The sequence below is a fragment of the Nothobranchius furzeri genome, chromosome 19 (assembly GCF_043380555.1).
Source record: "Nothobranchius furzeri strain GRZ-AD chromosome 19, NfurGRZ-RIMD1, whole genome shotgun sequence".
Classification (NCBI taxonomy): domain Eukaryota; kingdom Metazoa; phylum Chordata; class Actinopteri; order Cyprinodontiformes; family Nothobranchiidae; genus Nothobranchius; species Nothobranchius furzeri.
The window spans coordinates 14428171-14445713 of NC_091759.1; the positions used below are offsets into that span (position 1 = coordinate 14428171).

Here is a 17543-nt window from a genome sequence, read left to right on the forward strand (position 1 = left end):
TTGAAGAGCAATTTGATTTAATAAATTAAAATCTAACTTTGGACAATGTTACCCTGGTATCTATTGAATTCCTAATCTGACTGAATTATTTCTTAGAACTGTGAAGCAGAGATTCTGCAGAGTTCACGTTCCTGAATCTCTACAGGAATCCAGTTTTAATTAGCAGCATGCTTTAACTTTAAATGCATTTTTATAAATAGCCACTCCTTTCTGAGCTGCTTATTGGACACATTTCTATCAATGCGTCATTTTCTTCAGAGTACGAACATGTGGAGTCCATCCAATAAACCAGCATGACTCTGAATTCAAATTGGCACAAGTGTGCTCTGAGGGTTTTCCTCATTTTAATTAATTTGTGTTGAGAAAGCAATCGGCTGCCAAAAGATCCCCCAGTGTTGTGTTTTTGTTGAAAAATAGTCAAACTGATTTTTAATTAACATCTATGAGCTGCACAGCGTTTGAGTGTTGCCACCTTTTGTTGTTCGTCTCGTCTAAACGGTGATAGAACTGTTCTGATGTTCTGAGTGGAGACCTTGATGGAGTTGAAACCAAAAATGTAAATATATTTCTTTTAAATCAAACTAATTATGGTAAAAAAAAAAAACAAAAAAAAAAACAAAGATGTACCCATGACAGAGAATAACGTTTTAAATGTAGAATGCTAAGCTGTATGGTTGACTTCGGCTAGGGCTGGGCGATATGGCCTAAAATCAATATCACGATATATTGAGGATTTCACCTCGATAACGTATGCGCAGAAACTAAAGTTATCCACTAGATGGGTCTGTCACATGTATTATGTTGAGTCACAATTTTACGTGACTCGAGGTGGTACAGCTTCTTAAAGGGACATGGACGTTGCCAACCTACACACATCTTTTCATTATCTGAATATGAAATTTATTGAATGGGAAAAATTATCTTGGTAAGAGTCAGAATTTTCAATTACGATACATTTTCGATTTACTGCCCAGCCCTAACGTCGGCCGATCGGTACTAATCGCCATTCTCAAGGTGGAATGACCAAAATTACTGTCGGCACTTCCTGAAATTTGTATTTAAACACATTATTCTTTCTTATTCATTAAACATGTGTGACGTTTTCTGAGAAAATTTGTTGTAACCTTTTCTCACCTGAACTTTCTGATGTTGGCGGGTTCCTTCTCCATAATGACCAGGTGCGATCTCGAGAAACAGCCAATAGGAGCTGTGCGTCAGGTGAGAAGGCCATCTGAGTGACTGTGAGCGTGTGATACTGCAACCTCTGCAGCTGACGCCATGTGGTTGTACTCCACAGCAGCACTGCGGCATGCTCGGCCTTAGACGCCTTCAATGACAACGTAGATGGTCATAATTACCACTTAAAATGTTATCATTTTGCTTTCTTGTGTGTGCCATCTGTACTGCATTTTAATTTCCCCTTTTCTTTTGTTTAAAACCACATTTAAAAGGAAATTTGTGTAATTTTAATTACGCAGATTGGTTCTTGTACCACTGACCTTACATGCCGATGCGACCAACGTCCTGGTGCTATCAGACGCAAGGCAGAACATTTCAAAGCCATGACCATACCTGGAGAGGAAGAAAGGGAATTTTTCACAAACTAATCTTGAAAAGCACCAGAAGATATGAGGATACCCATGCAATCTATACAGCAAACAGGTGAGGGGAGAAAATGTTGTCGATTAGGTTAATGTTGTCGAATCTATAAAACGTCAGAATGTACAAAGTGTAAGCTATCGTCCAATCAGTTAGAACTCAAGAGTGTGATTATGAATGATAATATATGACAAATTTGATTAACGGAGGGGCGCGCAAAATGTAAATTGCATCCTAGGACTGTCTTCACAGAAAATAATTGAGAAGCACTGGAATACGGTCAGTTAGATATGACGGTCATCGAGCAACGATTAACTATGAGATCAACTGATTTGAAATTTTTCCAAACATAGTTAATTACCATTTGGAAGACTAATCGGTTTGTGACAGTCTTTTTTGTTCTGCAAACGGTGATGGACAACGATGATGCAGCAGCCAAAGTCTTCCATTAACTAAACTTTTGGAAAATAAAACCTCTGTTACCAGGAAGCTTTTAAACATTGTAGCAATTTGGCTCCACTGGCAAGAGAATTATTTATGCCATGAATTTTATTTGGTCACTTACTCATTTTAATGCATCTATTATGCTCTAAATGATACAAGAGGTGAAGCCAAGTGGAAGCAGAAAAACGCTTTCAACACACACATTGTCCAAGACTGAAACGAAAGGCCGCGTCATACGTCATGCTTATGGCAGATTGACTGGTAAATGAATTTAGCATTGACAACAAATGGAGGCAATATATTCACCCCAGAGAGGAGGCTCATGGGATGGTAGAAAGCTCGATTCCGATTGGCTGATGAAGAAGTGGGAAAATGACACAGAAGAGTGTTTGGGAATCCATCATTTTACAGAAACAGTACGGCCTTCAGGAAAAGCAAACACAAACAATTCCATCTGGAAACGTTTTATTACTTAAATTACAGAAAATGGCACCAAAGTTATTTATTTATAGAGTTGATTTAGTTAAATTTTCTTTTAAAAAGGTTCCTATTCATGTTGTCAGGATGACTTCTGCATTGTCCAAACAACCACCAACCAACAGGATCCACTCATTGGCGCCAGCTATTCGATGGAAATGGAAAAAATATATAAAAATAATAAACTTGTGGCATTTAATTTTGGATAAGATCTTGGCATGGAGTCCTTGTTTGTCCATATTAGTCACTTCCCCCTGCATCTTACACATAAATCAAGCTGCTTTTTGGGGATGTTGACAACCAGTGTTCCAGAAAAAGGCAATGATAATAAAGAAAGTGTTGGAGATTTTAATGTATTACTGTCTTAAATGTTCCTTTTTAAGTAATCATATGTTAATTTTATGATTGTGAAGTAAGCCACAGGGCTTTCTCCTCTTCTCTCTGACTGTGGAATGCGGCTGATAAGCCCTGATGTTTGTCTGGTATGCTGTGGGGTAGGGCTGCTCGATTATGGCAAAAATAATGATCACAATTATGGTGACTGAAATTGAGATCTCGATTATTTAGGACAATTTTTCAAATTATGTTGATTTTATTTGTTTTCATTCAGTCATAAAATTGCTCAGGGCACAATCAGGACAAAAATAAATAAGAAACAAGATGATCACTAAAATAACTGATTCCCAGTATAAAAAGACCAATAACCAACAACCAGCTCATAGTTTATGACCCAAGGGCTATAGTCCTTGGTTTAACTGATTTAAGTCTAACCAGTACAGACCCAAATACCAATATCTTGCAAATACTGACAGCATGAATTATACAGTGGCATTTATAACAAATAAATGCAAATAAATTGATGTTCACAAAATGTTGCATAACATTTATTGAGTCGTGTCAAGGTGCTGTAGGAGCGTGCACTAGCACCGTGTCCTCAGAGAGATTAGTTATTATTTATCAGCGTGAGAATCTTATTTCTACCTTATTTATAAACTATTTATTTACAAGTCCATCAGTTAATGTAATAATTTTCCCAACCACAGCTGCACCCCCACCCCCCAACCCGGTCTCACAGCAATCGGGCAAGCTGCACGTGTGTTTAGCGCGCCGCACGCACACATTTAGCCGTTTTTAGTGGCTCAGGAGTCCGCAGGTACGGTGTGTGTCACTCACTCTGGTTACTCCAACAGGGAGCCGGCTCCGAGAGCCGTTTCTTTAGCGACTGACACATCACTACATCATTCCCTTTCCTAATGTCCTGAAGAACGGTCCGGAGCGCAGGCGGACTGTTTTGGTAACCTGCAGGAAATGTCAACGACAGTTATCCAGAAAGTAGCTAAGGGTTACCAGAGATGTTTCTGAGGTGTTCGCTAGGTACTTTTAAGATTTAAAAAGTCAAGAAGGGGGTCTGAAAAGCTGTTAGAAATAGCGTCAAAGTCACTAAGTTGGCAACACTGTGGGAGGAGCGCTTCATTTGCAACTCGGGGCAGCGCAAGTGGGAGGAGCAAATAATCGGCTTGTTTTGTTTTTATAATCGTTCAAAACTCAGATCGTAATCGTGATTAAAATTCGATTAACTGAGCAGTCCCTACTGTGGGGGTTGGTGAAATAGCCTGTCTGGCAACAGGTGTAATGTCCAACAATGGTCAGGTTTTAGGTACTGTTTGACCATTCAACATCTGGTCAAAATGGAGAAACGAGACTACATGTTTTCCCTTTAAATCGGCCTGCCTTAATATAATGAAATGTTTTAATTAATCTGTGCTTGAGTGACTGAAGTTTGAAATTAATGTTATGTTGTGTCAATGATTGATTCAAATTCAAGTTCAAAAATACTTTATTAATCCCAGAGGGAAATTGATTGCTGTAGTAGCTCAGAATAATAATAATAATAATCAAGTCATCAAAGAGTTGTTGTATATTACAATGGCTGTTGGCAGGAAGGATCTCCAGTAGCGGTCAGTGTTGCAGCCAAACTGAAGAAGCCTCTGACTGAAGACACTCTTCCGTTGTCGGACAGTCTTGTGAAGAGAATGCTCAGGGTTGTCCATCATTTTCTTGATTCTCTGGAGAATCCTTCTTTGCATTATCTCCTCCAGCGGTTCCGAAACTGCCGAAACTCTGGCTGAGTCATTGAAAGGGCTTGGAGTTCCTCCATCTTGTTGGCCAGTGATCTCACATTGTCCATTATGATCGATGGAAGAGATGGTTTGAATTTCCTCTTTCTCTGTCTCCGTTTTGCTCCCGCTCTGCACCCACGCTTCTTGTGTTTTAGCTCATTTGGGATTTGTGGCTTCAGTTGAGGTATTATTTCAGCCTTTCCAATGTTAATCAGCTGCTCCCGATTGTAAACCAGCTTGTTGCCATGGTTACACATCATAACAAATGCTCAAAAAGTGCAAAAGGCTAAAAAATAGCAGTAAAAATCCTCCAAGCTTCACAGCACCAGAAACAGAAAAGTAAAGTGTCCAAAAAATAGTTTTGTACAAGGACATGTTTCAGCATGTTGATTTGACAAGGTCATCACCATTTGCACTCACACAAGCACAAAGTAAAGTTAAGTCAAACGCGTGACACATAGATAGTCCTTTACCCCAGATCAGAGCATCGGTATCAATGAAGGCGTGTTTCTGAGGTTGTCTTGGTAACCATTCCTCAACGTGCCAACCTCTGGTTGGCTACACAAATCATAACATGAGAACATTAAAACTGGATCACTCTGGTGATTCAGCAGTTCAGTTCAGCTCAGCAGTTCAGCTCAGTTCTTGAGAAAGCTTCAGACCGGCCATCTGAAGCAAAACCTCTCTAACCCATCTTTTTTGCACCTGCGAAGCTGATACAGCAAACGGTTCCTGCAGAACAAGCTGATATTGTTCCGACTCCTTAGAGTCCCAAACGTGCGGTTCCATCCATCTGTCATGACCCGAGACATCTCTGGACTGACGAGTCGGTACTACGGCGTCTACAGCCCTCGGTGCCAGAGGTCATCCGAACTCTCTGACCTTCGGATCCACAAAGAGGGTCTCAGAGAATGGGTGAAGTAGGCACACAGATAGCGTCTGATGCCTTTTGATAATAATCAACTTCATAGCTTAACGCAAACCATATTCTTTACACCCAGAACCCAGCTCTCCTAGATATGGAAGTTCTGATAACTCCGCATTCACATATAGGCACCATACACTACACCTGCTCCATCTAGATCCATCCATTCACAGTAAATATGAGTTAACCTGTCATATTTTAATTGTTTAAAAAATAAATTCTTACTTTTATAAACCTGACTGTTTTCTGAATCATAAAAAAGTGTTTACAATCCCTTAATAAAACAAAGAATCCTAGAATCTTATGATTAAACAGTAAAGACCAAGCAGGTTGATATTCTATATTTATATTGAGTATCACAGCTCATTGGTCATAAGTAGAGGTAATATATATTGAGCTCTTAAAGCACTCAATTTACCAAACCCTACACAGGTATCCATGGTTACTGAGTTTCTGGCTGTCAATTATAAATTAAGACTTCCTTTCTGGAATGCTCTGGTTGGCAACAGAAAAGCTAGCAGTCACCCCTGTAACTTGAGACTTCCTTTTTAGAAGGTCCCGCCTTAGATAGAAGCAACAGTGTTATTGGTTAAGTGTGGACAGTGGTGGGTTGTTCTTTGTCCTTGGGTGCCTGTATTTCAATAAATCCAGCTGGAGAGCGAGAACACGCCAGAGTTAATCAGACATGGACCTTTGCAGGCTTTTGGCCAGTTCGCTGCCTCTTCACAGCATAAAAAAACCTACTGACTTCTCTCATGTGTGGTTCATTCTAGGATTTAAAAATACCCAACAGAAAGCCATAATTTACATAAATGTTTAAAAAAAGATGATCTATTTTCAGGTTTATCTGAACTACATACATAGCAGAGTTATTTGCACCACATGCTTTAAGGGTCAACTGATTGATGACCATGCAATATTATCTCTGGTGGGCCTTTGATCTTCTATGCATTCTATCTAAAATAAGTGAAGAAAACCACTGTATGATAGGGTCAAGGTTTCTGCTGACAGTGTTGGGGATTAATAGTTTGTAATAGAATCACATCCTTTGTAAGATCAGCTGTTATTCAGAGAACATTGACCTCATTAATCAAAACATAAAACGAACTAATCATCACATTATCTCCATCTGAACTCAGAGAGAATGTGAAAAATAATTCATCTTAATCTGCTTTGGTCAGGAGCATTGCTGCTTTCAAGTGATGGAGGATGGCAGCTTTCCAGTGAAGGAATCATTGATTAACAATAACAGGGCGAGGAAATCACCCAACCTTCTTTATGTGAGTCACAACGATTAGTGCAGTAAACATCAGCTGTAATGGAACTGGAATGATAAATAAGATTTAAGGAATTGAGAATAGGGCTGCAACAACGAATCGATAAATTCGATGAAAATCGATTACTAAAAGCGTTGGCAACAAATTGCGTCATCGATTCGTTGTGTCGCACAACTCTTCCAAAAGCGTCCCCCCTTCCCGCCCGCCGTTGCTCGCAGACAGATCAGCGCGAGGGAGAGCCGGCAGATCATCGCGAGGGAGAGCCAGCAGGTGTTTGGAAGAGGAACATGGCAGAAGCAGCGAGAGTCAAAAAAGTAAAAGCTTTTTAAGTTTGGGAGCATTTTCAGTTAAATCAGGCGAAGACATTCGTTACCTGCAACGTTTAGGTCAGACCTAGCATGGCACGGGATGATGCAGCGTCTTAAACGCAAGTATGTCGGGATCATCAGCGAGGAAGAAGAGAACTCTGTGTCCGGGTAAATTAAAAACTTTTCAAAAGTGATTCATCCAAGTCCCGGATTATTACACAGGCTAGACATGCCCTAAGCTCCTAAAAAAAAAGAGTCTAAAGTCGTGAGCGCGACGCTTATTAGATGAGCGGCGGGACTCGCGCTGCTGCGAACCGGTTCCGCCCAAGGCCGGATTAACTGGGCAATTGCCCAGGGCACGAGCAAAATACTGTATAATTTCCCGCTTTATGAGGACTATGGTGACCGTACGTTCCATTTTACCCGGACGTGTCCACTTTTCACTCTCTGTCCGGCGCGTCCGGACTGCGGGTTCTTGTATTGATGAAAATGTCCGGCTTTTCATCCAGGAGCAGGGATCGAATTATGGGGGAGCTGTATATCCTACACGTCCAGGGGAACCGGAAAAAAGTTTTCTATATTATATCATTTTTGGACTCTTTTGAGCAGAGAGCGGCACAGCGCGTTGTTGCGCAGCGATCCAGGCTGCTGCTTCCAGCGCACGGTCCATTCTCAAAGTGGCGCAACCAAAAAACTATAATTAGCACACGATCGTTCATGTCTGCACATGTTCTCTATATTCTGTCTTATTTGTGCCTGCAGCGCTCTGCTACTGCGGAGCTCATCACCTGTGCTGTGGTGATGTCACCTCACGCAGCATCGAAAACGCGCTCTGCGCTTTGCGGTCAGGAGATCCCTTTGATCTGCTCAGAAGTTACTGATGAGGTGAAAAAGTAAGAATCCAGGCAACAGATTTTCTGGAGAATTAAGAGGAGATGCAGGAAGATGAGAGACAGACAGGACAGGAAAATAGTTAAATAAAAACAAGAAAACAAAACAGTGTTGAAAAGTAAAATGTAGGTAGATTTATGTCCACTACACGTTTTTACCTATAAAACAATAAGTTACACACATGTAATATTTATAAATTTGATACTATTCAGGTCACCTTCAACACTCAGTCACACACCCAGGGCCGTTTCAAGACATTTTGGGGGCCAAGGCAAAATGCCCCCCCCCCCCCCCCCCCCCACACCACCACCACCACCACTAACTGGGCTCCCCAGAAGCCTCTGTGTAATTCATGCCCTCTCCAGTAGTGTTAGTTATTCAGTGTTTATAAAAGCCCCACAGGCATTACTGACATGTTCTAATATTATCAGATGAAAAACTAAATTATCAGACATGCTGTCTCATCTGCTTCTTTTCTAAACTTGCAGAAAGTAACAAAACCATTTGAAAGCCACTATTTGTGGATTCTCTGAAAGTTTCCATGGAGTGTGTGACAACTTATTTTTTCAGTCATTTTTGGAAATAGTGATCAATTTTGATTAATTCACAGCCTATGTTTAATTACATTTAAAAATTAGTTGTTTGACATCCCCAGTTATAATAAATGTCTACAGATGAGATCAAACAAAACAGATGAGAATTGCCCTTAAGCTGTTTAACTTGGACCAAGCATTTTAGGTCACAGATAGATGTAGCTTAGGGTCTCTGTCTATACACCTTATAAGACAATTTAGGTGATGGCATGTTGTTTTTCTGCTATTGAACTGTTTTCTAATAATGTTGTGTTAAATAAAGTGAAGGAAGGAGAGAAATAACGTTTCCCTAGCAGTTTTTAAAAATTTCCCCATGTAATCTGATTAATCGATTAATCGTGTCGAGACCCCATCCGATTCATCGATTATCCAAATAATCGTTTGTTGCAGCCCTAATTGAGAAAGTTAAAAGTTGAATCATCGCTGCATCAGATCATCATGAATTCACTCTAGGTGCCACACACTTGTGTTTATTATGCAAGACAACAAAGAACATTCAAATGCTGTATGATCAAAGTTCACCTTTACATCCAGGAATAAAGCGAAGCTCCACAGGTTTTCAGCTGGAGACAATTCTGAATTAGAGCCTTCCTCCACCGTTTTAAAACCAGTTTAAATAGTCAGAACTCTTAGGATAAATGACCGGCACTTGTATAGCGCCTCTCTGAGTAAGGACTCCAAAGCGCTTTACACTACAATGTATCATTCATCCATTCACACACACATTCACACGCTGAGGACATGAAGTAACAGACAAGGAACATGCTGGAGCACACTCCTCATTTAAGAGTTTTTAATCAGAAGTGCAGACTAACGTTTCTAAGAAGGTAATTACATTGAAATGTTAGTTTGCACCTCTGATTAAAACCTATTAATGGAGTAGTGTGCTCCAGCCTGTTCCTTGTCTTATACTCCTTTACGGAGGGTCAAGCATTTCTGCAACATCTGAGTGAATTGGTTCTTCTCAACCCAACAACTCACTCAATAAAAAAATCTATGAACAAAATACCAAAAACAAACACAGTCAAGATCAGGAAAACCGGTTTGTATAGTTTTGCAGCATTTGGTCCTGAAAACGAAGATATGAAGAGAACATTTCTGTCACATTAACCAAAGCTTGAAGACGTTTTGGGTAAAACTGACAAAAAGAAAATGATTGCTTCTGTTGATGAGGCTTTTTGCCCTGATTAAATGTGTTTTGGAGTAATAAATAATTACTATTTTACCTGTTATGGATAGCTTTTGATCATATCCACTATCAAAGTGTGTGTTGCTGTCATATTTACACATATTTTAAGTGTTTTCTGCCAGGGTTGACCCCTGGCTGCACCTCCAACAGGAGAACAGCATGCTACATTCACAACTTTTTAGCAGCTGACTTTAATAAAACAAATGTGATACTTACAGCTTCTGGACCTCAGGCCAAAGTGTGTTCTGGAGTAGATGATCCTCTGGCGGTGGCTCTGTACACACCCACACATCCATTGGGAAACACATTCAAAAAGAAAAGACTTAACTATACTTCTAAATCCATAGACAGGCGCTATGAAAACCGAGCTGCTCTGAAATTCAAATACAATCAGCTCCAAATGTATTAAACGAGGATTACACTCGAGTGTATATTGTAATTTTCCCTTTTTAAAATCCCTGTCCTGGTAACGAGTGACAGATAGGACACTGAATATCTGTGTGGATGTGAGCGGGGATCATTTAAAGGCAGAGGAAAGAACATAAGTACCCCAAAGAGAAAAAGACTGAATTAAAACTTATTAGACTGAGAACACACCGTTCACCACTAAACATTGATTCACATTCATATAGCTACTCCACGGAGCACACGGAAGCTCTAGGGTTCATATAATTATATATATTTAGCTTTATTGTTAGTTCTACACTGGTCTACAGGGGATCGGATCGAGTCAGAGTGCTCAAGAACGGCTCACCTTCGTATTAAATGCTGTAACTTCGGCCTGTACGTTGCTGCATCTTAGCATGAACTATTCATTCCTCTGCCTGCCAACAGAAGCCGGTCTCACAAGTGGAAAAAACGTGTTAACAACAGTCTGCACACTTACAAACACTGCCCATGGTTATCGATACTTAAACTCTGCAGCCACATAAGGCTGCATTCCAATTAGCATTGCAGATTAGGTCGTGGCTTCACTCACACTGATGACAGCCGCTGACGCGCTCTAGCCCAGAGGTTTTCTAAGCGGTGCTGCTGTTTACTTCTTTGATGTGTTTTATTCACTTGCACATACAATGATTTATTTCCTCTGCCTTTTAATGTTTCATAAATAATTTTCCCCTGTGACCCTTGCATGTCTGTCTAACTCGTCCATGCATCTAAAATATTCTCCATCTACAAAGGCGCGCTGTGGTAGTAAGTACTTTCATTTTAAGCCTCCCTCTGGCTGTGTTTTGTTGTCTTTTAAAAGTAGAGCCCCATAACAAGCAGACAGGACCTCTGAAATGTGTGCTGTGACTACTAAAGAATGGAAATAAGGTCACAAAATGGGATTTCTATTTCTAAACGACTTTTTGGCAAGTTAAACAACTTTTTGGGGAATAAATGATGTCTCAGCTTTACTATACCCGTCAGGATGAGCGGATGAAAGTACGACTCCTGGTATTGGTCAGATATGCTGTTAAATTGCTCCTCTTCTTTGTTGTTTTTTGGGACAAGGCCACCTGCAAAAATTATTATTGAACATTAAATAAAAAAGCACCAAAGTCCTCCCCCCGCCAAATTAACTATAATCTCTATTGGGCACAGCGGTTTCGAACCACTGTGCAGAGAGAAATAAATTTTGGAGAGAGAAGTGATTATCAAATAAAACATGGCCCCCGACTCGAGCAGTGAGGCAGTCAGAGGCAGGGCCAGGCTCATATTTTACCTTGAAATACAGCCTTGTTGGAAAGACCCAAGGCAGGTGTGCTGGCTCCTTCTGGAAGGCTGGCCGCATCCTGGCAGCGTCAGGAGAAGCAGACACATTCACAAATTAAACATCAGCTTTTAAACTAGACTCAGTGGTCCCATTAGGACTTCAAATAAAACAGAAGGTTTTCACAAAGTCCAGTCTTACGCTAGTTGTCAGCAGCTTTTCTTTGGAAGCCCCAGAGATGGTTGCAAAGTTTTCCACAAAGTTACGAGGAGCTTGAAACACTCTGAGGACCTTCTCATCAGCTCCTGACACAAACTGAAACCTCCCAACCATGGCCAGACACTGCATGTCATATCCGTGGATCTGCGGCCGGGAGATCTCATGCCAGGTGATCTAAAGAGGCGAAAGAAAAAGGGAGGAACAACATGAAGATGGTAATGTTCCCATTTGGTTGCCAGAGAAACCTCTTTAAAACAAATGTCAGTGTTAATCCTGGTTCTTTACCAAAAATAAGGGTCTGAATCTAAACAAATTGCATTATTGATTTTCCTTTTTTTGGACAAAAAGAGCATTTTTCCTCACCTTGAGGGTCTAAAAGATGAATAAAAACATTATGTGAGTGCAAATAAACCAATATTTAACTGATCTTAAAGGTGTGGCTGAAAGAAATAACATGTTTTAAATGATTATTTCTGATTGTAATTGGTCATTCTGAGTTCTTCATGCAGGTTGAACATGAAAATAAGACTCCTACACCTACCTCCTGCATTAAATTCTGATAGAAAATAGATGGTGAAAATCTAGGACAAAAAATCCGGACAGATCTACGTCACACTGTGGATTAGCTTTCATGGACTCACTAACCTAGACTCACGACAAGGAAGGCTGTTGTATTAATGTCTGGTTATCGGCAGCGGATGTCTCAGCTAGTTTAAGCTAACCGTTAGCATTAGCAACTCCACAACACTTAAAGAGACAAAACATCCATGTCAAGAGTCAGTGGTAGAGTCGCATTGCTGTTATCCAATCCGGGGCGAGATGGTCAAATATCAGCAAACGAGACTCCAAAACCTGCCGTCTGAAGCTCAGCTGTGATGTTGGTAACTTTTAGGTCTGAGAAATGGTGCATCAGTATATTTTATCCCCCTGAGAACGACTTACAAGGCATTCAATCGTACTAGAGACCAAAGAAAATGTATTGACTAAATGAATAGACCACACCTTTGACACATTAAAGTTGACTGACTTTACCTCTTTATTGTTCTGCTTCTTCCACGGAGTGAAGAGTCTGGTGGTTTGGTCTGAGCCCACGGTGAGGATGAATTCACCCTCGGGATCCCAGCTCAGGTCTTGGACAACATCAAAGTGACCCGATACCACAACTCCTGGCCTCCACTCTCCCTGGATACGAACAGCAATGACACTGACATCTAAACAACCAGTACTTCTGTGTTTGTACTGATCCTTGGATTTACAGCCAAAATGGAAGTTACTTAAACCCAGTCATACCTGAATCTACACTCTCGGTGTCTCCTACTAAACAAGTTCACATGAGAAGCAGAAAATCTACTTTAATCACATCACAGCTAAGCAGGTCAAGGACAAACCACTGAATCATACCGGCTTCTACATGGATGGTAAATTTTCATTGCCGTTCGCTTGTTAGTGTGACTGTTAGACAAGTGGGCTGTAGTAAAAGGATAGAACACAAGCAAAAGAAAAGAACTCGAGTGGCATCTTTGCCTTGAGCTTTGTGGATGTTTAGACACCTAGATTTTTATAGTCAAGTTGCCTTACACTGACATAAGAAAAGTGAAGTCTTATTTCTTGTAATTATTCTTCAACCAATTAACTTTAATAGAATCTTTGAGGCCTCCTTGAACCGTCACCTTATAGTGGTGGAGGAGTTTGAGTGCCCTAATGATCCTAGGAGCTATGTTGTCTGGGGCACTTTGTGCCCCTGGTAGGGTTTCCCATGACAAATTGGTCTTAGGTGAAGGGTGAGACAAAGAACGGTTCAGAGGATCTTTCATGGATGTACAATCAAAGAGTCTGAGTACCCGGCCCGGAGGGTTACCGGGGTCCCACCCTGGAGCCAGGCCTGGGGTTGAGGCCCGTGAGCGAGCGACTGGTGGCTGGGCTTTTGCCCATGGGGCCCGGCTGGGCCCAGCCCGAACCAGATACATGGGCTCATCCAACTGTGGACCAACCACCCGCAGGAGGAATATGAAGGGTCCGGTGCAATGTGGATCGGGTGGCAGACCAAGGCAGGAGCCTTGGCGGTCTGATCCCCGGACAAGAAAACAGGTTTTTGGGACATGGAACATCACCTCGCTGGCGGGGAAGGAGCAGGAGCTTGTGGCAGAGGTTGAGCGGTACTGGCTAGATATAGTCGGACTCACCTCGACACATAGCATTGGCTCTGGAATCCAAGTCCTTGAGAGGGGTTGGACACTCTCCTTTGCTGGAGTTGCTCCGGGTGAGAGGTGGAGGGCTGGGATTGGCTTTTTGTTAGCCCAAAGACTCTCTGCCTGTGTGTTGGGGTTTACCCCGGGGGACGAGAGGGTAGCTTCCCTGTGCCGTCGGGCAAGGGAACGGGTCCTGACTGTTGTTTGTGCTTATGGGGCCAAATATCAGTTCAGAGTACCCACCCTTTTTGGAGTCCCTGGGACGAGTGCTAGACAGTGCTCCATCAGGGGACTCCATTGTCCTGCTGGGGGACTTCAATGCTCACGTGGGCAATGACAGCATGACCTGGAGGGGTGTGATTGGGAGGAACGACCCGCCTGATCTGAGCTCAAGTGGTGTTTCGTTATTGGACTTCTGTGCAAGCCGCACTTTGGCCATAACGAACACCATGTTCGAACAAAAGGATGCCCATTGGTACACTTGGTACCAGGGCAGCCTAGGTCGCAGGTCAATGATAGACTTTGTAGTCGTATCATCTGACCTGCGGCCGTATGTTTTGGACACTCGAGTGAAGAGAGGAGCGGAGCTGTCAACTGATCATCACCTGGTGGTGAGTTGGATCAGATGGCAGGGGAAGATGCCGCGTAGACCTGGCAGACCCAAACGCATAGTGAGGGTCTGCTGGGAACGCCTGGCAGAAGAACCTGTTAAGACGGTCTTCAACCCCCACCTCCGGCAGAGCTTTGACCGCGTCCCGAGAGCAGTGGGGGACACTGACTCTGAGTGGGCCTTGTTCCACTCTGCGATTGTTGAGGCAGCTGTTGCTAGCTGTGGTCGCAAGGTGGTCGGTGCCAGTCGTGGTGGCAACCCCCGTACCCGCTGGTGGACACCAGAGGTTCGGGGAGCCGTCAGGCTGAAGAAGAAGGCCTACAGGGCGTGGCTGGTCTGTGGGTCTCCGGAGGCAGCAGACAGGTACCGGATAGCCAAGCGGGGTGCAGCAGTGGCAGTTGCCGAGGCAAAATCTCGGGCGTGGGAGGAGTTTGGTGAGGCCATGGAGAAAGACTATCGATCGGCTCCAAAGAGGTTCTGGCAAACTGTACGGCGCCACAGGAGAGGAAGGCAGCAACTCGCTCACACTGTTTACAGTGGGGATGGGGAGCTGCTGACGTCAACTGGGGCTATAGTGGGATGGTGGAAGGAATACTTTGAGGAGCTCCTCAATCCCACCTATGCGCATTCCGAGGAGGAGCCAGAGCCGGGAGACCTGGGGATGGACTGTGCAATCTTGGGGGCAGAAGTTGCTGAGGTAGTCAAACAACTACACAGTGGCGGAGCCCTGGGGGCGGATGAGGTTCGTCCTGGGTATCTCAAGGCTATGGATGTTGTAGGGCTGTCATGGTTGATACGTCTCTGCAACATTGCATGGTCATCGGGGGCAGTTCCTGTGGAGTGGCTGACTGGGGTGGTGATCCCCATCTTTAAGAAGGGTGACCTGAGGGTGTGTTCCAGGGGGGAATCACACTCCTCAGCCTCCCTGGAAAGGTCTACTCCAATGTACTGGAGGGGAGGGTCCGATCGATAGTTGAATCTCAGATTGAGGAGGAGCAATGTGGTTTTTGTCCTGGCCGTGGAACTGTGGACCAGCTCTATACCCTTGCAAGGGTGATGGGGGGGGGGGGGGGGGGGGGGCATGGGAGTTTGCCCAACCAATCCAAATGTGTTTTGTGGATTTGGAGAAGGCTTATGACCGTGTCCCCAGGGGCACCCTGTGGGGGACGCTCCAGGAGTATGGGGTGGGTGGCTTTCTGTTAAGGGCCATTCAGTCCCTTTACCAGAGGAGCGTGAGTTTGGTCCGCATAGCCGGTAGTAAGTCGAACCTGTTCCCAGTGAGGGTTGGACTCCGCCAGGGCTGCCCTTTGTCACCGGTTCTGTTCATTACCTTTATGGACAGAATTTCTAGGCGCAGCCGTGGTGTGGAGTGTGTCGAGTTTGGTGGCAGGAGAATCTCGTCTCTGCTTTTTGCGGATGATGTGGTCCTCCTAGCTTCATCCAGCTCTGACCTTCAGCTCTTGCTGGGTAGGTTCACGGCAGAGTGTGAAGCGGCTGGGATGAGGATCAGCACCTCCAAATCTGAGACCATGGTTCTCGACCGGAAAAGGGTGGCTTGCCAACTCCGGGTCGGGGGAGAGGTCCTACCTCAAGTGGAGGAGTTTAAGTATCTCGGGGTCTTGTTCACAAGTGAGGGTAGGAGGAATCGGGAGATTGACAGGCAGATTGGTTCAGCATCTGCATTGATGTGGATGCTGAGCCGATCTGTCGTGGTGAAGAGGGGAGCTGAGCCAGAAAGCCAGGCTCTCGATTTACCGGTCGATCTACGTCCCAATCCTCACCTATGGTCATGAGCTTTGGGTAATGACGGAAAGAACGAGATCGCGGATACAAGCGGCCGAAATGAGTTTACTCCGTAGGGTGGCCGGGCTCAGCCTTAGAGATAGGGTGAGGAGCTCGAACATTCGGGAGGGACTCGGAGTAGAACCGCTGCTCCTCTGGATCGAAAGGAGTCAGTTGAGGTGGTTTGGGTATCTGGTCATGATGCCTCCTGGGGAGGTGTTTCGGGCATGTCCTGCCGGCAGGAGGCCACCGGGTCGACCCAGGACACGTTGGAGAGGTTACATCTCCAAACTGGTCGGGGAACGTCTTGGGTTCCTGCCGGAGGAGCTGGTGGAGGTGGCCGGGGAGAGGACGGTCTGGAGCTCCCTAGTTGGGATGCTGCCCCCGCGACCCGGACCCGGATAAGCGGAGGAAGACGACGACGACGAAAATCTTTGAGGCCTACAGCTTCCCCCAATCAAAAACCAAAACATGGGACCTTAACATTAAATCTTGTGATTTTTTTTTTTAAGATTTTATATTTGAAATTGTCTCGAAAGGATACTCAGTTTTTAGAATTCAAAAACATGTTTTAAAAGTGTGGAAATAAGGAAAATTGTGTTCCAACTAAAACATTGTAGACCATTATATCAAGTCGGAGCACATCACAGGAGATTTTAAAGCAACACTAACTCTTTCAGTTATTGCTTAAAAACCGGTTTCAGTGATTCTTAGGGCTGAAACTGGAGCAACGTCACATATTACAGCACTCTGGTGCCCTCTGCTGACCAGAAAGGGTACTAAACAGTTTTATAGTTCAGACAGGAACACTAGTGGGAGGTCTCTACCTACCTATTACCTCTACCCGGTAATAGTTGTTTACTGTGAGGGTTAATATAAAGGCAAGCAGTTAGCCTTTTTAGTTGGTCCACCGACAATAAAAACTTCAAGAAGAAGAAAAAGAAGACATTTGCTTTTTTGTTGGCATCATGGTGGAGCCTGTAACTAAAAGTGAGAGAACTATGTCTTTGGAGGTGAAGCAAACTGCTAAAACCAGAGTGAACATCGGTGTGGCCTTCACTAGTTTTAGGAAGCTAAAGGAGGCAACAAAATTAACTGATGGTGACCTGGCTTTGTTGCTACTAGACTTGTAGGAAATAATATTTTTTTGTCCAACAATGTGGATCTTTTCACTTCGTGGTTTATTTTAGTATTAGTTGAATCGTGTTAGTGTTAGCTTGTTGT

At 43.5% G+C, this 17543-nt stretch overlaps 1 protein-coding gene across 1 annotated transcript in view; it reads right to left on the reverse strand.

Moving 5' to 3' along the window:
- Window positions 1–17543, reverse strand: part of elp2 (elongator acetyltransferase complex subunit 2) — a 59625-nt gene that overhangs the window by 11313 nt on the left and 30769 nt on the right. The window contains exons 12-18 of the mRNA XM_015973308.2: window positions 12771–12920; window positions 11721–11912; window positions 11532–11601; window positions 11230–11325; window positions 10040–10097; window positions 1500–1572; window positions 1135–1327 (exon numbers count right to left, since the gene is read on the reverse strand). Coding sequence (XP_015828794.1) covers window positions 1135–1327; window positions 1500–1572; window positions 10040–10097; window positions 11230–11325; window positions 11532–11601; window positions 11721–11912; window positions 12771–12920 — 832 coding nt within the window. The remainder of the gene's footprint in view (window positions 1–1134; window positions 1328–1499; window positions 1573–10039; window positions 10098–11229; window positions 11326–11531; window positions 11602–11720; window positions 11913–12770; window positions 12921–17543) is intronic.